Source organism: Chlorocebus sabaeus, chromosome 8 (assembly GCF_047675955.1).
Source record: "Chlorocebus sabaeus isolate Y175 chromosome 8, mChlSab1.0.hap1, whole genome shotgun sequence".
Taxonomy (NCBI): Eukaryota; Metazoa; Chordata; class Mammalia; order Primates; family Cercopithecidae; genus Chlorocebus; species Chlorocebus sabaeus.
In genome coordinates, this window is record NC_132911.1 from 136,651,066 (window position 1) to 136,672,615 (window position 21,550).

Here is a 21,550-nt window from a genome sequence, read left to right on the forward strand (position 1 = left end):
CATGTTCATGGTAAGCCAGGTGGCACCAAGAGGTGAGAGAGAGTCCCATGGAGCATTTTCTTCTAGAAGGAGCAGATGTCCTTCACAGACCGACCCCTGGAGTTAGGCTTTCTTTGTGCCTTCTCTGGAACCATCTGCTCCTTGAGAGAATTGGCATCCTTCCAACTTTCTTGGGATGTCCTGGATTCAGGAAAAATACTGGGCAGGTCAGTGCTCCAGCAGCTGTATAGGTGGCTGACATGCTCAGAGCTGCTCTCCCAGCCTCTAGTGACCCTGCGCCATCAGCCTCTCCCCAAGACCACCTGGACTTCCAGGGCTAATGCCTGGCTTAGCAGGGGGCCCTGGACTCTGCTCCAAGTAGGGCATCATCCTGATTGCTGGAACCTGTGTAAGTTTCGGCCCTCTTTCCCAGTGCTCTGACCAGAGCTCCTTTTGCCTTGTCACACACTGAACCCACTCTGGGACCTGGCACTTGGTCCACCCAGTGCCGTGGGAAGGGAATCTGGGAGGGAGACCAAGATCCTGGGACTGTCAACCCTAATGTTCTCCAGAATTCTTAACATGAGGTCTTAACATGAGGGAATCTGGGAGGGAGACCAAGATCCTGGGATTGTCACAAGGCTCTGGGTGGATGCCAGAGTGTCAAGGAGAACATTTGTTGCAAAGCACTCTGGGCTATAGAAGGTGCCTATCCAGAAAATTCAAAATGTGATTTGGATAAATAATGGCCTGTCACTTTGGCTCTGCTGAAATCGAGACCAGGATGGTCACAATTGACCCTAGAACAAAGGACTTTGGGGAAAAGAGGCACAAACCTTGAGCTCCTGAAGTTGAATGCAGGCTGCTGTGCATGATTGTTCAGGCTGTGCACTGAACAGCCTTAGAGAATGCCATTCACTCCCATCAACTATGATGTCTGTTCTTAACCTGAAAAACCATATAGAGTGGCCCTGTCTGTATGCAAGATGTCATGGAAGATTTTCCAAGGAGAATGTCCAGGACCCCAAAATGTAAAGCACCCTGGTTTGGAGGATGAGGCAGGACTGAGCTTTCTGTGAGGATGCTCAGTAATTTCAGAGACAAGTTGTTATGCTGGAAAGTTCTTAGACTCAGAATGACAATGTGAATGGCAGTGCTTATGTGTGTTTCCAGCTAAATGAGGAAGGGTTATTTTTGCAGGGGAAAACCTGAATAAAGAAAATAACTCCTTAGGCCTGTTGCCTCTGTCTGCTGACCTCTGGTGCTTGCCTGCAGGGCCCCAGCTGTGGCAGACCATCCAGACCCAAGGGCACTTTCAGCTCCAGCTCCCGCCGGGCAAGATGTGCAGTGCTGACTATGCGGGTTTGCTGCAGGCTTTCCAGGTTTTCATATTGGATGAGCTGACTGCCCGCGGCTTCTGCCAGATCCAGGTACGTGCCTGGCCTTCTCCACAGTGAGGACTTGGACTGAACTCAGGGTTACCGTGTCAGAAAACCTGAGGGCTCACATTAACCTGAGGGTTTGAGTTCAACCCTCACTATTTTATCAATGTGCAAACTGATACCTGGAAATGGGAAGTAGTTTGGCCAAGGTTAATTACATAGCAGCAGAGGCAGAATCCATACCCATCCCATCATTGGCCATTCTTTCTACATAAAGATGTCAAACATTTACTGAGCACTTAATGTGGGCATCCTGTGGTATAAATTAGCTAATGCAATCCTCATAGGGACTTTATTATTATTGCTATTGTGCATATGAGGAAAATGAAGACCAGAGAGCTGGAAGACTTGTTCCAGAGTCATACAACAAGGAGAAGGTAGGGCCAGGCTGGCTGACTTGATCACAGAGCTGTGATCACCGTGTAGCACCTCCACCACCCATAGAGAAAGAGCTTGGGAACATGGGGCAGGAAGGCTAAAACCTCACAGTGTAGTCTGCGCACCACAGTGTTAGGTGTGTTTCTTAACAAACCTGAGAGGAGGCATTATGGATCCTCCCCGGAAGAAGAGAATATTGGATGCCACCTGGAAAGGCATCCCACCGTATAAAATAGAATTTTTCAGCTGTGTAACATATGAGGGCTTTGGTTATTTGAAGTCACAAGTGTTTAAAGAAGGAGTCTTTAAAGGTTGCTCAGTTAAATAAATCATTTTTTCTGCTCAAAGTTTGTTAAATCATCAGAGCAACTCATTTTTGGGACCTCATGTTAAGAATTTTGGAGAACATTAGGGTTGCGCATCATATAAATTATTTAAAAAATAAAAAAAGATTTTTGGAGAACACACTTTTTACAAAACAATACACAGAGATTACTGATGTTAAAACAAACAGAGGCATGAATAGGCTTTGTCCCTTTATTCAAGGAAATACACTCACAACAGTGTCAGTGATGCCTATTAATTATTGGGTGCCGTATTTGTGGTGCCATGCTAGAAGTTCTACATTCTTTGCCTGTAATCATCACAGCACCCTGCTTGGTGGGTATCAGTAGCCTTCAATTTACAAGTGAATTAACTAAACATAAGGTGAGTTAGTTGTCCAAGATTTCTCATCCCTTAATAAGTCCCGGTCTATCTAGACCAAATTCATTGATTCGTTTATTCATTCATTCATCGACTCATTCCTACATTTAACAGATATTTGAGTGCCTATTACAGGCTAGGCACATATTTAGGCACTGAGGATAACTGAAGGTAAATAAAGCCAATACTAGTTAAAGTGGTTAGGACAGATTTTAATCAGGAACATATTATTGCAGTGGAGAAAAGAGTTCATCATGAACTGAACTCAACCTCAGTTTGTGCAGAGGTGACTGGGCATTTTAAAAGGAGAATGAGGGAATGGGGGTGGTAAACAGCGGGTTCAGTAGCATCAGGAAAGCAAAAGATTTAAAAAAGGCGGGAAAGGGAGTTAGTCCATGTAAAACCCATGTGGGTTTGCTCACTAGTACTATTGCAGCCTCCCACAGAGGCTGGAGACAGGGGCCCCATCTTCAAGTGTTTGCTGGAACTAACAATGAATTCTCTTGGCAGTCTTAAGTTTTCTAGACAGGCACTTTAAGAGAGGCTAGGGTCTTCCCAGGGGTCTGGCTTTGAACTGTTAGAAACAATGTTAGTGCTTGTTCAAGTCTTTTGAGGTCAAGGCTGAGGTCTAGTAAGAGGGCTCAGAGGAGCCTGGCTAGAGTTTGGTTCACGACAGAGTCTTCAGGATGCAGCAGTGAACGAGATCACCTCTTTGTTCTTTGGGGAGATGGCACTAAACAAGTACCTGTCAGGTAAGGGTAACAGCTAGGAGGGGAAATAAGGCAGGATGGGCCTTGCTTGAGAGGGAAGATGGTGAGATGAGAGGGGTTTTACATAGAAAGGTCAGGGAGAGGCCTCCAAGAGCTGCTATTGGAAAGGGCGGGAGTGAGGTAAGGCTGAGGGCCTGTGAGTTCTTGGGGAGAGGAACCCCTGCAGAGGAAATGGAAGGTCAGAGTTTCTGTGATGGGTACATACTTAGTGTGAGCCACAAAGTTGAGGGAACCAGTATAGGTGAGCAGAGCAAAAGAGGGAACTGCAAATTGGGGTGTGCGTGTTGAAAATGGCTCAAGGCCTTGTTGGCTGTGGCTAAGATGGTAAGTTTTATTCTGCATGTGATGGGACATCACTGAAGTTGAGAAAGTGACAGGATGATTTGAGTTTTACAGTTTTCTTCAGCTACTGTATAGAGGGTAGACTTTGAGGCGTTCAAGGTAGGAGCAGGGGTCCTCACTGAAGCCTGGGGCCAGACAGCAGTGCAGAACATGAGAAGCAGCAGGAATCTTGACATATTGGGACCACAGAGCCCACAGGACTGGGTAGTAGGTGATGCATCATGGGAAGATGGAGGTGTTGAAGATGACTAAGTTTTGGATGCAGGGAATGGCTGAAGACATGTGTTTTCAACACAGGGAAATTAAATCCCATGAAGAAAGGAGTAAAATGTTCTGTAATTCAGGGAATTGGAGAGCTGAGGACCATGCTGAAGACAGAGATAGGGTCAGGAGGAAGTTGGGCAGGGACCTAGTCCTAATGGCTTCCTAAACAAGGTGTCAGGGTATGACCATGAGACAGAGCTTCTAAGGTCAGAGCTTCTAAGAAGGGAGTCGTATTCTTCAGAAGGAGGAGATGATACATAGACTTTCAAGTAAGATAGATCTGGCTCCAAACCTTGGCTCCAGTACTCCTACCACTGTGACCTGGACCTTTCCCAGGTTTGGCAAGTCTCAGTCAGTCATCTGTGAAATGGGGTTAGGAAAACCCACCTTGGAGGGTCAGGTTAAGTGAGATAACATACAGATCCAAAACTTTTTCTCTTTACCCTCTATTGAGAGCTAAGGAGGTTGTTAGTGGAGTTTTGAATCCCGGCTGTACCACCTACTGGCTGTGGGATCTTAGGCAGTTTCTCAGTCTCTCAGAGGCAAATTCTCCATCTGGAATGTGGGGTAATGAGAGTCCCAACTCCATAGACTTGTTTTGGAGATTAAAGTAGCTAATATGTTTAAAACACTTCACACAGGGCCTGATGAATAAAACATGTTCAAAAATCGTGCCACAGTGCCTTCTGAGAATACTTCTGGGAATAAGCCCCTGGCACACAGCAGGCTCTCATTAAATGACAACTGTATGAACACCCCACATCCATGTTTTCACCTTCACGAGGGGTGTGGCACTGGGTATGGCACGTAGTAAGGTCTGGGTGCCATGGCCGTTGGGATGGATGGCATGCTGACATTCAGGCTTCATATACATTGGACCCCCGGGGCCGGTTTTCAGGGCACTGTCTGCATTCTGAAGGAGGTAGGTGAGGCCTTTTGTGGTGAAGGCTGAGGGCCAAGGCCACATCAACTCTAAATTACTCATTGGTGACAGAGTTCACTTTCCTTCTAGAACCCTCCATTCACTCTCTAGGCACCCAAGTTTTGATAAACTGACTTCCCCTTGGGCTTTATATAAACTTTCTTGGAATTTACCTTTTGCCATCTTCTGAATTCTTGTGTCCCCCCGAAATTCATATCCAAACCATAATCCCCAACATGATAGTATTAGGGGATTTTGTGTTAGGTCATGAGGGTGCAGCCCTCATGAATGGGGTTAATGTCCTTATAAAAGAGACCCCAGAGAGATCCTTGCCCCTTCCACCATGTGAGAACACAGTGAGAAGACAGACATTTATGAAGAGAACCTTCACCATGTATGCCTGGCATCTTGATCTTGGACTTCTCAGCCTCCAGAAGTATGAGAAATAAAGTTCTGTTGTAGACACCCAGTCTGTGGTATTTCATTATAGTCATCCAAATGCACTAAGATACCCTTTGAAAGAGGCTGATATGAAGAGGGAGAGATGAAGCTCGTGTTCAACCCTGGACCAAAGCCTGGCACTGTCATTGGGCTAACAGGTCTCGCAACCGTCCGTCTTTCTCCCCAACCTTGAGGAGCCTGCAGTACATCACTCACAGACTTTCAGGGGGCACAACTCAGCCACACTTAGGTTGGGAGGAGAGACCAGGCTGTGTAGCCACCATTGAGGAGCTGGTGGATGCTGTGGGGGTTCAGAGGTGTCCCACTGAATGTATGTGTGGTGAAGACATTTGCAGAGTTGGCTAAAGTTGTTTCACCAGTGAAATATGGTGACTGGGCTTTGGATGCATGGAGCCCTGCTCTTCCTCCACTTATACCTCTGTACACTATGTGACCAGGGCAGGTTATTTAACTTCTCTGAATCTTGTTTTCCTCAGGTGTGGAAAAGGGGGTCACATTCCTTGACCCCCTGAAGTAGGGTTGGAGAAGGATTGAAGGAAGTAACATAAGCCAAGTTCTGGTTCCTGGTGTGGAACCAACAAAACTAGCTTTCTACTCTGTGTTCTTGAGCTGAAAGTGTCTGTCTTCTTGTAGGTGAAGACTTTTGGCACCCCGGTTTCCATTCCTGTCTGCGACAACTCCTCTGTGCAGGTGGGATGTCTGACCAGGGAGTATTTAGGAGTGAATGTTACATGGAAATCACGGCTTGAGGACATCCCAGTGGCCTCTCTTCCTGACTTACATGACATTGGTATGTTTTTCTGTGGTGGTACCTAGAATAAGCTATGCAGCCTCTCTGAGTCTCAGTTTTCTCTTCTGCCAAATGGAGCTAGTGAAGAAGCCCATGATGTCTTCCTGTGAAGATTATAGGGAGAGCTAATTATTTAAAAATATATAGTAATCGATAGAGTTCTTGCCAATCATTCACTAGAGTTAAATAATGTCAACAAAGAGCCTGGTTCTGTGTCATGAACATCTTCTAATATTTCTCTTGATTTTCTGCATGCAGAGAGGTGAAACAGAATGTGTGAAGGGGACAGCAGTGTGGCCTGGGGAAGTCTTTATTGGTTTTTAACTTATGTCTCGTCCACTTTCAATTGTAAAGCGTTTCAGACCACTTATACCATTTAAAACAGGGCAGTGATGATATGGATGAGTCAACAAAGGAGAGAGAGAAGAAGAATGGATTTTATGATAGCTACTGTGGGCATGTGCCATGTTCAGCTCTGAGCTTTCTGGTAGGGTAGGAAAGAGCCCGTACATTTATGGCAAGAGAATGGGAGGCAACTCCATTTTCTCTTCCACCATCTGGCAGCCAAACATCCAGGGGCGGGATTGGCTGGAGTTTGCCCTCTGTTCTATGAGGAAGAACTTCTGGAAAATGTTGCCAGGAAGGAGACTGCATCTCTATCATTCACTAGTTCTCAGGATAATAATCCCCTAAATAATAATTCAGAAGCATTATGAATTCTCTGGGAGCCCCAGCATTGTGAATTAGGGCCCCCCTTCTATCTTTCTCCAAAGGGAGCCTGGATAGTATGGGTATGCTGGGAGCTGCTAAAGCATGAGATGTTTATTGCTTGTTTCAATCTTGAGGCAGCGAGATTGGAGGCCATGGGCTGGCTCTACAGTAGCCTGTTACAGACAGAATGTTTGCTGTGTGCAGGGATCTGCCCCAGCTCCTGGCATGGTGTTTGCCTGCTTTCTTCCTAGGAACTACTTATCATTTGACAGCTGGAGCCCTCTCAGTGTTTAGCTAAACACTGAGGCAGAAGGCCCTGTTGCCTCTTCAAGTCCTTGCTTTCTTTTTGAGTGGCCACTTCACACACATTCTCTCCTAGGACCCTCACCTAGTGCAAAGAGAGCCATTCCCAAGCCATTTTTCAGATGGGAAAACTGAGGCTCAGAGATGTTCAGTGCCTCATTAAGGATTGAGGCGGATGAGTATCTGGATCTTGCACCTTAGACTAGTGACTGAAGATGTGATCTCCTATGCCAATGTAGGTTGCATTGGTGCCACAGAAATGGCAGGAGCCAGGAGATCTGGACTGGAGTCCCTACTTGTGCTTCTGACTCCTGGGTGACCTTGAGTCAGTCCATCCCCTTCTCTGGGCCTCAGTTCCTCCCTCCATAAAATGAGATACCACATGATGCCTATGTCTCATTTCAGCCTGGATATTCTAGGCGTCTCTGCCCCGTAGATCCTCCCTGGCCCTTACAGAGAACAGTGGGGGTGACCTCTACCTTATCCTGTGTCTTACAGAGAGAGCCTTGGTGGGCAAGGATCTCCTTGGGCGCTTCACAGATCTGATCAAGAGTGGCTCATTCCAGCTTCATCTGGATTCCAAGACATTCCCAGCAGACACCACCATCCGCTTCCTCCAAGGGGACCACTTTGGCACCTCTCCCAGGACATGGTTTGGGTGCTTGGAAGGATTCTACCAAGTCTTGACAAGTGAGGCCAGTCAGGACGGACTGGGATGTGGTAGGTCCACTCTCTCTCTGGACGTCTCCTGTGGAGCCGCGTAAGGCTTTGGGAAAGGCCACCTCAGCACTGGAGAGAGGCTACTCTGGACATCCAGGGCTGAGAATCATCCATGTAGTTAATGGATGGGCATTCATCAGCCCAGGGCTTTAAAACTCAGGGAAAGTGGTTCCTGATGGAGGTTCACTTGGATTGCTCTTGCCTTGCCTGTAAGTAGTTTGGGGGCCATTCCTAACGGGAATGTGATGCAGATTCCTTTAATGGAAGTTGTATTGGTTTCCTGTTGCTACCATAGTAAATGACCAAAAATTTTGTGGCAGAAAACAATATAGATGTATTGTCTTACAGTTCTATAGGTTCGAATTATAATGCAGGCATCACTGGGCTAAAACCCAGCTGTTGGCAGAGCCCGCACCCCTCCTGGAGGCCCCTGGGGAAATCTGTTTCCTCACCTTTTCCACTTTCTTAAGGTTGTCCACATTTCTTGGCTGGTGGCTTCCTTTCTTGCTCATCAAACCAACAATGTTTTTGCTTTCTGACCCCTCTTCCCTGGTCACATCTCCTCTGACTCTCTTTCACCTCCAAGGACCTTAGAACTACACACAGCTGTGTGATTCATGATACTCCCCTTATTCTGAGGTCAGCCAATTAGTGACCTTAATTCCATCTGCACTGGTAATTTCCCTTTGCCATGTAACCTAACATATTCACAGACTCTGAGGACTGGGACATGCATATCTTTGGGGGGACCTTTGTCATGTCTGCCACTGAAGATTCAAGATTCAAAGGTCTCCCGATGAAAAGCCTTCCTCCTGTGTGGGGTGAGATAGAAAGACATTTTTATGGAGCTAGAGAAAGAGAAGATGTTTCTCAGTTATTTTTTTTTTCAATTATTTATATTGGTTGCAACACAAAAGTCAAATGGCCTTTCCTTTTCTGAAATCTATGCCAAATTGTAAACTCCACATTGGATTTAAGATACAGCTAAATCCTAACACAGAAAACAGAAAGACAACCACTTCCCGCTAGCATTTATGGAGAATTCAGCAGTTCAAACTGACCTGCACAAACATTTAACTCTCACAGTAACCCCTGGTGACAGGTCATTTCCTCATTTGACAAAGAAGCTGGGGTTCAGATTAAATGAGATTGGACATCTGTCATGCCTGGAGTGGGGCTGACACAGAGGAGGGACTCTAGCTCACCTAACTGGTTAATAGAGGGTGAGTAAGCCCAGGTCCTCTGGGACCAGAGCCTGTGATCTTTCTTTCCATTCCGTCAGAGCTGCCCAAACCAAGGGGACGAGAAATAGAAGCAGGAGTGGATGGTGACACTCTAGGGTGGGTGAAACAGGGTTGTGAAGAGGGAGAGTCACATAGAAAGCACCTGCCCCCATGTTGACAGACTTTATCGTGAAAAGCCCTTGGCTTCAATGCCTGATGCTGAACTAGTAGGGGTGAACATGTGTGTGTGGTGTGTGTATGAGTGTGTGTGTATGTGTGTTGGTGTATGCATGTATATGTGTGTGAGCACATGTACATACATGTGCATGCGTGTGTATGTGTATGGTGTGTGTATATGTGTGTGATGTACATATGTATGTGTGTGAGTGTGTTTGTGTTTTTGTCTCTATGAATGTGTATGATGTGTCTATGTGTGTATGTTGTGTGTGTGCATGTTGGGAGCAGGGGCTGCAGGAGCCTGCTTTCTTAGCTGCCCCAGGTGATGTACCACGGGGGTCTGGAAGCAGCCCCAGGAGGTTTCTTGGCCTCAGGGGTGCCCTCTGCAGCCAGAGATGGAGGTAAAGGGAAGGCAGAGAACCTGCGTTGACTCTGTGTCTTCAAGGAAGTTCTACCCCTCTGGGTGTCTTCCTTTCCATCCCCCACAACACACAGGTAAAATAAAGGGGCTGGCCTAGAAACCTGGTCCCAAGGTTCCTTCTAGGAAGCTCAAATATCAGTTCCTGTCAACAAGGAGATGGGAGGGGCCGCTCAGCTCAACTTTGCCTGAAGGGGAAAGAGTAGGGCCTGGGAATCAGCAACTGGCATCAGGGCACGGGGCTTCCTAGGGCCCCTGTGGGAGTCACAGGATGGAGTACAGGGAAGAGACTGCATGGGAGACCTTGCCCAGGACACGCTTGGACTAGAACAGTACTCAGCAAACCTTTCCTATAAAGGGCCAGATGGCGATGTTTCAAGCATTGGGGGCCATACCGTCTCTGTCTCAGTGACTCAACTCAGCCATTGTGGGGAGAAGCGTATGGCTCTGTTCCAATAAAACTTTATTTACCAAAACAGAAGGTGAGCCGAATTTGGCTCATGGGCTGTGGTTTGCCAGTCCTGCTCTAGATAAACCTACACTCATCTTCCAGCTGCTGCAGCCTTTAACTGACTCCAAAGGACTTGTCAATCACACCACACAGCCCCATCCCCTTACTCCTAAGGGTTGGAAAGATCCAGAATGGAAGTCTCATAAGCAGTACCAAAAGCTCTGAATTTTCTTCAGCATCAGTTCTAGTACCTGTCCCTTACTGAGTTTTTGATATGTGTGTGGCCTTACTAGCATTTTACCGTCCAGAGACTCAGGTGTTATTAATTCTGTCTTATGCACGAGGAACCGACGGGCCTATAGTGCTACACAGCATTAGGAAACTGCTCTGTGAAGTCAGGTGGACTCGGGTTCGAGTCCTGACTCCAACACTTTCTCATTGTGGATCCTGGAGAAAGTCCATTGTTCTCACTAGGCATCTTCTGAAAAATAGGGATAATAATACCTATTGCATGGGGTAATACCTATTGTTGTTTAGATAGCATGAAATAATGCAGAGCACAGCACTTAGTAAACTCCTGGCAAATGGTTTGTTGTGAAAATTGGCAGTGCTGAGATCTAAATCCAGCTCTGTCTGCCTCCAAGTTCTTTGTTCTGTCTTCTGCCTCACATGTCTCCCTTCTCAACAAGGAGGTTCTTGGTGAAATCACACCGTCTCATTCTTGTATCTATTCTTATTGGCACTTTTCTCTCAAAAACACAGCTGTGATGTTACAAGGCAGAGCACTGTCCTGTGGCAATAAAGCAGATTTCTCTGTGTCATCCTGGGGGAGGGCTAATAGGATGGCCCCCTCGGAGGGCAGTGACTCAGAGGGCCGGTAGGAAAGTCCATCCCTCATGACTCATGTAGGCACAGCAGCGTTGTTCCCGGGAATTGGCGATGGCCAGGGAGCAGAGACCGTGTTTGCGTCCCTGATGAAGTCACTTTTGTTCACTCTCTTGCCTCAAGCCAGCTATATGGCTTCTCCTTGAAATTACCTGCTGGCAACCTTCATAGCAGATTAGTTTATGAAGGAGAATAACTGATAAATTATCTATATTTTTTCATATTCTATTCTGGATGATATTAACTTTCACTCATTCACTATAATTTCTTCTAATAGAGCTGGTTCCCTATGGATTTTTTTCCTGAACCAATTATGCCTGCCTGCCTGCCTTCCTTTCTCCCTTCGTTCCTTCCCTCCCTCCCTTCCTCCCTCCCTCCTTCGCTCCTTCCTTCTTTCCCTCCCTCCCTCTCTTCTTCCTTCCTTCCTTCCTTCCTTCCTTCCTTCCTTCCTTCCTTCCTTCCTTCCTTCCTTCCTTCCTTCCTTCCTTCCTCTTTTTCTTCTTTCCTGTCATTCATCCAAACTTTCAAAATATTATATGCCATGTTACACACTCAGGGAGAGGCAAAAAACAAAGCTCCACTCTCAAGGCAGTCACAGCCTGGTTGGGGAGAGGTCAGTGAGTATTCAGCTGGATCATCCTGTGAAGAAGCCTGTTACATCCCAGCCAGGGTGGTCAGGGCAGGTGTGCTGGGGTAGGAAATGCTGGCGGAAGTCTTGAAAGGTGAGGAATCGTTGCTCAGGCAAGAGCAGACAGAAGGTAGTGCATGTTTGTACACGTGTGTGCGTGTGTGTGTGTGTGTGTACCTGTGCTGAGGGTGCTAAAGTGAGGAAGAACATTCCAGAAAGATTGGTATAAATGCAGGGAGTCGAGAAGTTGCAGACTCTTTGGAAACAGTGCTCATAATTTATACAGCTGGGGAATGGGGTGCGTGGGGAATATGAGAGGAGGTGGGGCCAGAGAGACAGGACAGGCCAGGAGAGGCCTTGGAGCACAGCAAGGGGAGTGGGCTGGAGATGGGACCATGGAAGAATATTAAGTTGGAGAGTGAAAGGACCAGGTGTGGGCTGAGCCACCTTCTGAAGGGGTGAAGGACCTTTACGGTTCTTCACAGATGTTTTTCTTCAGCAGAAATGCGACTGTCACTATTGGGGGGTTTGTGGACAAGGGTTGGCAGGAGGGGTGGCTTGACCCTAAAGCTTTGTGAGACTCTCAAACTCAAATAGGTATAACTGTCTTATTTTATTAGGCTGGTGCAAAAGTAATTACGGTTTTTGCAATTTATTTTAATTGCAAAATTAAAATAAATAAATAAATAAATAGGCTAAAGGATTTTCCAGTGATTTCAAGGGATTTAACTGATGGTCAGCACCTATTGGTGGCAGTGGACCCAATGGTCTTAAGAGAGCCCCTTCTGCTGAGGGAAGGTTGACAATAAGGCAGCCGTGGTCTCATTCTGACTTAGAAACGTGCTCTTTTGGGTGGAAAAGACTTGACGTAAGAGATGGAGAGAACCGGTGGGAGGAAACAGCGCGTGCATTCCCTGAGCACAGACAAGAGTTTGGGACCTGTGGGGTTTGCAGCAGAAGTTAAGTCCCAGCTCTCTCATTTCTGCTAGTTCCCCACACCTCAGCTTTTGGAGGCTGGGCAATGTAGGCTGGCCGAAAGGCTTTTGTTTTCCTTCAGCGGTGGATTTGGAGGCCACTTGAAAAAAGGCCACAGTTCTGGGGTTGAAATGCTAGAGATAATCATCACCAACTTGACTCATAGAAGTAATGAAACTCCACTCTCGGAAGGAGGATATTAATTGCTCTGGGCAGACCAAAAAACACACTGTTCAGTTTCCAAGATGTGGCTCGAGTTTCTGATTTACTCAGAAATGCCAGCTACACACGCAGACCAGAGATAGTGGTTGCTAAATCAACATTGGCTCCATCTCAGCACGTCCCACTCAGTGGTAATGACTTCTCTGCCAGAGGGAGGTGGCTGGATTGGTGGAAGGAACAAAGACTTTGGTTTGGAGATGAGTGAATGGAGCTCAGATCTCACCTCTGACACCTCACTGCTTGGCCAACCTTATCCTTGAGCCTCAGTTCTCTCTAGTCTGATATGGAGATGATAACTTCCTCATAGGGTTGTGAGAAAAACACATTAAAACATCTGCACTGCGCTTGGCATATTCTATAATTTTAATTTCCCACTGCCCTTTGCTGAAAAGCATGCTAGGAAGTCATGCATGGATGTCTGAGGCTCAGCTTTCTCAACTGTGAAATGGGGATGAAATACAGACTTTCCATGGGAGTGATGTATTAATGTATTAACAGGGCGATAGACTCAGTGCTGCCAATAGTGGGCGGGATTTTAGCTTCCACCTTTTACTGGGTAAAAGCTCACTTCTTCTGGAAGTTATTGGCAAACTCTCAAGAACACAACTCTGAACCAAGAAACAAAGTAAAACAACCCCCCACTTTATTTTACCCGTATTTGAAATCCCTGTCTGACCCTCTCATCTCCTACTCGCATGTCACTTCCTGGACAGCAGGAAGCTCGCCTGACTTCTTCACAGCTGCTTCCCTGCTTCTTAGAGTCTGACACACAGTAGGTTCTCAGTGGACGTTTGTTCAATGAATGAGCTCTTGAACTGGTTTGAGGATTTCCTGTACCCTGTGTGTTCCGGGATTGTAACTGTGAAGCATGTGTCTTGATTTTTAACATCATTTCTCTGTTTGTTTTTTTCTAGTTAAGTGTCCTGAAGGAAGCTATTCCCAAGATAAGGAATGCATTCCTTGTCCAGTCGGATTCTACCAAGAACAGGCGGGGAGCTTGGCCTGTGTCCCATGTCCTGCGGGCAGAATGACCATTTCTGCCGGAGCTTTCAGCCAGACTCACTGTAAGTTCTGTGGGGTGCTTCTTTGAAAGAGAAGACCTGCAATGAAATGGAACACAACAGGATTTCCCAATCTCTGCACTATTGACATTTTGGGACAGATGATTCTTTGTGCAGGGTTGGCCTGTGCCTGGTAGGATATTTAGTAGCATCAGTAGTTCTCAGATGCCAGTAGCATCCCTCCCTAAATTGTGACAGTCAAACATGTCTCCAGACATTGCCAAATGTCTCTTGGGTGGAAATGGCAGGGAGAGCAAAATTACCCAGCTGTGAGAACTGTTGGGTACACAACATAGTAATCAAAGGGGTCACCGTCTTTGAATACTTACCCACTGCCAGGCTCTGGGCCAGGCATTTTACCTGTGTTGCCTCATTCAATACTCCCAATACCTCTTCCAGTATTAGTAGCCCAACTTTTACAGATAAGAAAGCTAAGACTCCAAGAAAGGAAACTTAGTCAAAGTCACTCAGCTAATGGATGATGTAACTGGTCTTTGATCTTGGTTTTATCTGATTCTGAAACTTCTGATTTTTGTAAGTCAACCTTATCAGATTGAAAAATGGAAGATATTTTCCACCTATAGTCATTACTGCTATGTAGCTCATCTTCCTTTTCTGTTGCATGAATTTGCCAGGACTGTATGTACGTGTGGCCTTCCCATATGTCACGTGATTTCACTTGACCTATTTACTTAATAGTCCCCTGGGTATTGTTGGGTTTTTTTTTTTTTTTTTTTTCCCTAGCAAAGACCCATAACTTGCATCTCTTCTTGTTAGTCTGAAACTGTGTCAATGTGAGGGAAACTGTTGTGCTTACAATCTAAATGATTTCTAGAATTTTTAAACAAGTCATCAGAAAAGATCAAGATACTTTGTTTGCTCAGGGCAGTTTCTTGGTCAGGAAAGCAGTGGTAATAGAACAGTAATTCCAATAAAATAAAAGTAAAAGGAATTTTATGGGCTGGGAGTCAGGCATTCTTCCTGGAGAATAAACTCTTCACTGGGAAAATAGAGTGTCCTTGACATCTGGGCATCACCCTCAGTTTGTGCACAGTGACTTGAGTACTTGTAGTTTGGGATGACTTGAAGTGCTATCAAAATACCCGAGAAGCACTTTCTTAAAAGAAGATTAATGTAGTGTGCTGAGCCTTGTTTACGGAGGGGATATGACAGAAATGTCAGGGAATAGAGGATGCAGGTTGAGGCTTGCACCAGCCAGACCAGGTTGGATCACCACTGGCACTGTGACCTAGGCCAAGCCACCTTCCTCTTCTGAATGTCAGCTCCCTCATGTATCAGATGGAGTCAATGATACCTCACTCACAGAGTGGTAATAAAGGGTGTCTTAGGTTAGGCTGCTATTGCAAATTACCCTACACTGGGTTGCCTAAACAACACATTTATTTCACACAGTTCTACAGGCTGGAAGTCTGAGGTCAGGGTGCCCATATGATTGGGTTCTTGTTGAAGGCTCTCTTCCTGTTTATGTTCTCACATGGCCTTTGCTTAGTACATACACAGAGGAAGAGAGAGAAAAATCTCCTTTTCTCTTCTTTCTAATAACGGCATTAACCACATCATGGGGGCTGCACCCTCATGGCCTCATCTAAACCTAATTACTTTCCAAAAGCCTCACCTCAAAATACCATCACACTGGGGATTAGAGCTTCAATATATAAATTTGGTAGGAGAAGGACATAAACAGTCAGTCCGTAGCAAAGTGAAATCAAAACGTTTAGCATAAACAATAAGCATTTATTCCCCACCCATTTTGGGGGTGAGCATTGACTGCATTTTCTTGCAGTAGTAGAGGGCTGTGTTGAATCATTGCCATTCTCCCAAACACCTTCCCTGAGCAGTGAAATAGATTTTAGTGAATGGTTCTCTAGGATCAAGGTTGGAGTCTGTGCTAAGGATCTGTTCATACCTAAGAAACTTCTCTATGACTCATTAACTTGCATTGAATTACCAGGCCTGTGTTCTTAAATGAAATTGTACTGAAGAGAAGCACAGGGCAGAAGAGTCTGCCAAGTTTTAAATAATGCCAGGAGATTACAATAGTTCTTTGATTTCCTTTTGGTGTTAGGTTAGCTTTTAGAATCCCAACTCCTCTATATAGTTCAGGTCTCTATTATTGATCTTACTCATACTTTTCTCCTACGTTTTGTAACTTGGCTAGTTCACTGGACCATGTTTGAGGTTCTGCTGATAACTCTTCAGCAGAAGCAGCTCTTCATTTACTTGTTTGTTTATTGATGTATTAATTCATGTATAGCATGCAAAGTATTCTATTTAAAAATAGCCTTTGTAACCTCCCACAAAAAAAAGCTGTTATTAGTCAATGGTGAATCACATAACCAATAGTCTGGAAATATAGAAACTCAGATGTTATGAAATCTCTGGGCTGCCGTAAAATATTATCTTTCACCTACTTGCCAGACCTGGAGAACCAAATGAAGGTATTCTCTTTTAATATCATTCATCCAAAAATTATTGAGTACCTGCTTTCTGCCAAGTGTGTAGTAGGTATATATTAAATAAAACAAGAAATGATAAAGTCCCTGTCCTCAAGGAGTTTAGAGTCTGGCAAGGAAAAGAAACGTGTAAGCATATCCTTGTGATGTAATGAGTAGTATAATGGAGGTACATGTTAGTTACTCTTACAGCAGCTTATGAGAAGTCTTGAAAGACAAGGGGAGATTAGCTAGGGGGCCCGGTGGGGAAAGGCCTTCTAGGAAGAAGAAACAGCTTGAACATGGATATAGAGGTATTCATCCATGGATCTGACTAGCATTTGTTGATTTTAGGAGGAAGCTTGTTTTGTGGGTCAGACATTGAGCAAGGCATTTGGATACAATGGTGGGCAAAACCATACATGGTCTCTGCCTTTCTGGAATGTCTAACGAGTGGGAGGCAGACAGCCATCAATCATTCATTCACACAGATAAATGAGAATTGTAACAGTGTGCCCTGCTGTGAAGGAGGGGGTGGGTGCCTACGATAGCATGTAACATATAGGCCTGACTGAGCTGGGACATCCAGAAATGTCTTAGTCCATTTGGGCTGCTGTAAGAAAATACCATAAACTAGGTGACTTACGAACAGCAGAAATTTACTTCTCACAGTTCTGGAGGCGGGAAAGTCCAAGATCAAGGTGTCAACAGATTTGGTGTCTGATAAAGGTATCACAGATGGTACCTTCTCACTGTGTCCTCACATGCCGGAAGGAACAAATGAGCCCCCTTGGGCCTCTTTTAAAGGGTACAAATCTCAATCATGAGTGTTCCACTCTCGTGATCTAGTCATCTCCCAAAGGCACCACCTGCTAATACGGTCGCACTGGGCTCTGGGTTTCCACATGTGAATTTTGGCAGGTGGCACCCATACATTTAGACCATAGCAGGAAGGTTTTCCTGAGACAATGAGAATTGGGATGAAAACAGGTGAATGGTGGAGAGTTCGCGCAACAAAGATTGGGAGAGCTGTGGGCCCGGAGACGGCCCAGATGAGCAAAGCCTGTGTTGGAGCAAATGGTATCAGAGAGATTCGATTGGTGTATTCAGGGCATGGAATGAAGCAGGTGGTTCGTGAAGCCTGGGGTGTGTGTGCAGAACTTAGGGTGGGTGGTGGCCAAATTATAGGGGCCTTATTGATCAGAACAGTGGGGACACTGAAGAGTTTTAAGCTGGAATGTCTGAGTTAGATGTGTGACTTAGACACCTTGTCAATGACCCAGAGCCTGGGATTAGGAGTGGGGGGATTCCAGAGGCCCATCATTGATGACTGTGTCAATCTATTGGTTCTAGGTGTCACTGACTGTCAGAGGAACGAAGCAGGCCTGCAGTGTGACCAGAACGGCCAGTACCGAGCCAACCAGAGGGACAGGGGCAGTGGGAAGGCCTTCTGTGTGGATGGCGAGGGGCGGAGGCTGCCATGGTCGGAAACAGAGGCCCCACTTGAGGACTCACAGTGTTTGAGTAGGTGCTGGAGGTGTAATCAGTCATGGTTCCTGGGGACTGGGGAGTGGTCTCAAGGGCTTTTTAGAAAGGGAGAGAAGCTGGAGGTGCATTTGTCTCCAACTTTTCATTTTGAAAAATTTTGATCTGTGTAGAAGTTGGACGAACCATAAGATGAACAAATACCCATCACCTAGATCCAAAAATTGTTAACATTTCACTATCTCTGTTTTTGAATCATTTTCTATGTAAATTCCAGATACCAGGAACCCTTACTTCTAAGTACTTCAACATGCACAAGAGATGAATTTTTATATTAAAAGATCTGTGGAGGCTTCCATTCTTCTAGGCAGGTTGTCTTCACTAATCTAGTCAGCATTTCTTCCTCAGTAGGACGTTGTAGAGCAGCAGTCCCAAACCTTTTTGGTATCAAGGATCAGTTTCATAGAAGACAATTTTTCCACAGACCAGGGGTGGCAGGGTGGGGATGGTTGCAGGATGATTCAAACACATTACATCTATTGTGCATTTTATTTCTATTATGATTACATTGTAATATATAATGAAATAATTATACAACTCACCATAACGTAGAATCAGTGGGAGCCCTGAGATTTTTTCCCTGCAACTAGACGGTCCCATTTGGGGGTAATGGGAGACAGTGACAGATCATTGGGCATTAGATTCTCAAAGGAGCATGCAACCTAGATCCCTCACATGCACAGTTCACAATAGGGTTTGCGCTCCTTTCAGAATCTAATGCTGCCTCTGATCTGACAGGAGGCTGCGCTCAGGTGGTAATGCTCGCTCTCCCGATGCTCACCTCCTGCTGCGTGGCCCAGTTCCTAACAGGCCATGGACTGGTACCGGTCTATGGCCCAGGGGTTGGGGACTCCTGTTGTAGAAGACGTGCGTGCCAGGTCTTGTTCCATATCTTAATCGCTGGGTGATCTAGAGCAGGTTGCTCAATCCCTCAGAAACTTAGTCTCCCCAGTAACTTTCAGTCTATTTCCTGAGAATCAATATCAACCTATATTGGCAACAAATATGTACTGAGCTCTACCTTGTGCCACGTACAGTTCCTCAGTGAGATACTGGGTAGGAAAGTCCCAGGTGAACCATCAAATATTCTACAATACATAGTGTGATGGGAACCAGAGGAACAGAAGGGAAAAGTATGTCCTGTGGGATCAGAAGTAGTTTAATCCCACTGGTGCCTTTACTGGCTGTCTTAGGCAAGTTACTCACCCTCAGCAGTTTCTTCATCCATAAAATGGAGACATCAGTTTCCACCCTTGTAAGGGTGTTGAGTGCTTTAGGAATTGGGATACCTACCAGTGATAATAAATGTCTCCGAGTAAGGCTCAGAAACAGTATTTGCCCTGTTTCCCTGTCTATTAAACTTGGAGGGAGGCTGAAACAGTCTGCAAGGTCCCTTGTTCCTGACATCTTTGCAATCTTTATGATCCTGTTCCACCTTTCCCTGGAGCCACCTGCCACTGTTTGAGGTCTTGTGGCTGACCTTTGCACACTTGACAAGCCCAAGCAAGCCAGTCTCTTAGTATTTCTGTGTAAGGAGAGGGCCTAACATACATGAGTTTACTGTGTGCCAGGCATTTTATGTGTTTATCAAATTTGAATCCATGGTAGTCCTAAAAGGTAGATATTATTGCCAATATTTTAGCTGAGGAAACTGAGGCAAAAATGTCTAAGCACTTTTCTTGGTTCCATAGTTAGGATAGAATATACCTAGAATTTGAATCAGTGTATGTCAAACTACCAAACCTTTGTATTCTTCATTCCACCAATCTGTTTCCACCTAGATTTGCCTGCTTCCTCAATAAACATATCCTCACATGCACACACATATGCATGCATAGCCTGTCCTCCAGGGAAGCTGGTACAGCTCATGGGATAAAATACTAGTGAAAATCCAAGTGAGAAATTTTCATTTTCTAATTCTCAGAGCAATCATTTCCCTTCTCTAGTGAAGAGTTAGCAAGTCCTAAGAAGGGTGTGTGTGTGTGTGTGTGTGTGTGTGTGTGTGTATTCTTGAATAAATTACAAATCCAATGAAAGCCTTATTGTTTTCCCAACATCCCTCTTCTTGGGCAGAAAAAACAGGGGAAGTACTGCAGGAAAGTGCTTTGAGAGATCAGTTAGCCAGATGCTTCACAAATGAAGGAGACTGTGTCCTTAGAGGAAACAACTTGCCCTGCAGCCCTGGTGATCACCGTCAGTCCTGGGATTATTGTCTTAAGTGCTCTGAGCTCTCTTTGCATCTCTGTCAATGGCTTGGCCTTGAGGATTGTCTTATGCAGTTTGTAGGGCATTTCATGGTGTATTCTGCCCATTGTTCAGGGCAGAAATGATGGTTTAATCAGTGGCACCAGAACTGCTCAGGAGTCACAGCTCAGCTTTGACAACTTTGATGATGCTTCCCTGAGGCACTGGCTTCTGAATAGCCTCCAAATAGAACTTCAGCATCTTTGGCTTCTTATGCAAAGTTCTGAGCTTAAGTTTCCCTTTCTGGATATGCCAGGGGATTTCTATGTTAATAAGCTGGGCTCTCACTGGGATGTCAACACGTCCTTTCTCAGAATTGCCTTTGAGAAGAACTTTCTCTTTGGGAGTAAAAATTTTAAGGCTTTTGTCCTTGAGGCTAGGTCTTAAGCAAGGGACTTATACCTCCCCAAGCAGGTACCTACCTGAGAGGAATTTGCTCCTCCCTCAGTCCTCTTGCCACTTCCTTTGTTCAGGCCTCTGCTGTTACCTGCATGCTACTGCCATACCTGCCTAACTCATCTTCTTGCTTCAGTCCAACAGTTATTCTATGATGCTTCTAGTGCTGTTATTTAAAAGGAGATTCTGCTTATGCAATGCCCCTTAAAACTCTTCAGTGGTTCTTCATTGCTCTTGGGGTAAAGCACCATTTGCAGTATCCCAGCCTCCCCTCTGGGCTCTCACCTCATTAGACGGTATGTTCCTTTGGTGCTAGAATTGTGTCTTATTTCTTGTTCTATTCCAGGGCCATAGGTACTCTTTGACAGAATGAACAAGTTGCTCTAGTTGTCTGGGATTCTTTGAAACAATTTCCTAAGGTCTTCAGGGAAGGAGATTCTTCTACCACCTCAATTCCTGTGGTCAATTTTACAAGCTCTGAGACTTAGGCAAGGTGTTCTGCAGGGGGCAGAGGGGCTTAGTACTTACCAAGTGATTACTGTATACCATATACCATATACCATTCCATGCTATGTTATTTAGTCCTCACAGCCAGGAAACTGAAACTCTCAGAGGTTGCAAGGTGTCCAAGGACACAGAGTTGGTGGTGGCATCAGAACTTGAGCTGAGGGCTCACTCCCAAGTTGGTGCCTCTCCCTAACTGCCTGCTGCCTCTCTCTCTGAAATCTCTCCTGCTGCAGCTTCCTGGCGCTCCCTTTGATCTTCTGTTTCATTTGTTTACTTGCAGAGTTAGTAGAAATATTTCCACCTTGCTCACTGGAAATATTTCCAGTTCATCTTGCTTTAACTTTAGGTTCATTTTCCTAATTCTGATCTTTGTCGACCTATGCTGAAGATTTCATATACCACGTCAAGTGCCTGAACCCAGGTATATGCATGACGTTGGAACTGTGCCATCATAGTGTTATCTCCTGGTTTCCTGGTGTTGTGATGATGTTGTTAGTCATTCATTTGCCTATCCCTCCTTCCCTCATATTCTCCATCCCTGCCTCCCTCTATCCATTCAATATACAGGAAAGTAGTC

At 45.4% G+C, this 21,550-nt stretch overlaps 1 protein-coding gene across 1 annotated transcript in view; it reads left to right on the forward strand.

The window, feature by feature from the left end:
• The window catches only part of TG (thyroglobulin), a 273,399-nt gene that overhangs the window by 39,767 nt on the left and 212,082 nt on the right, over positions 1-21,550 (forward strand). Inside the window, exons 18-22 of the mRNA XM_008001584.3 lie at positions 1,255-1,409; positions 5,898-6,054; positions 7,567-7,788; positions 13,682-13,831; positions 17,635-17,805. Of these exons, the coding sequence (XP_007999775.3) occupies positions 1,255-1,409; positions 5,898-6,054; positions 7,567-7,788; positions 13,682-13,831; positions 17,635-17,805 (855 nt within the window). The remainder of the gene's footprint in view (positions 1-1,254; positions 1,410-5,897; positions 6,055-7,566; positions 7,789-13,681; positions 13,832-17,634; positions 17,806-21,550) is intronic.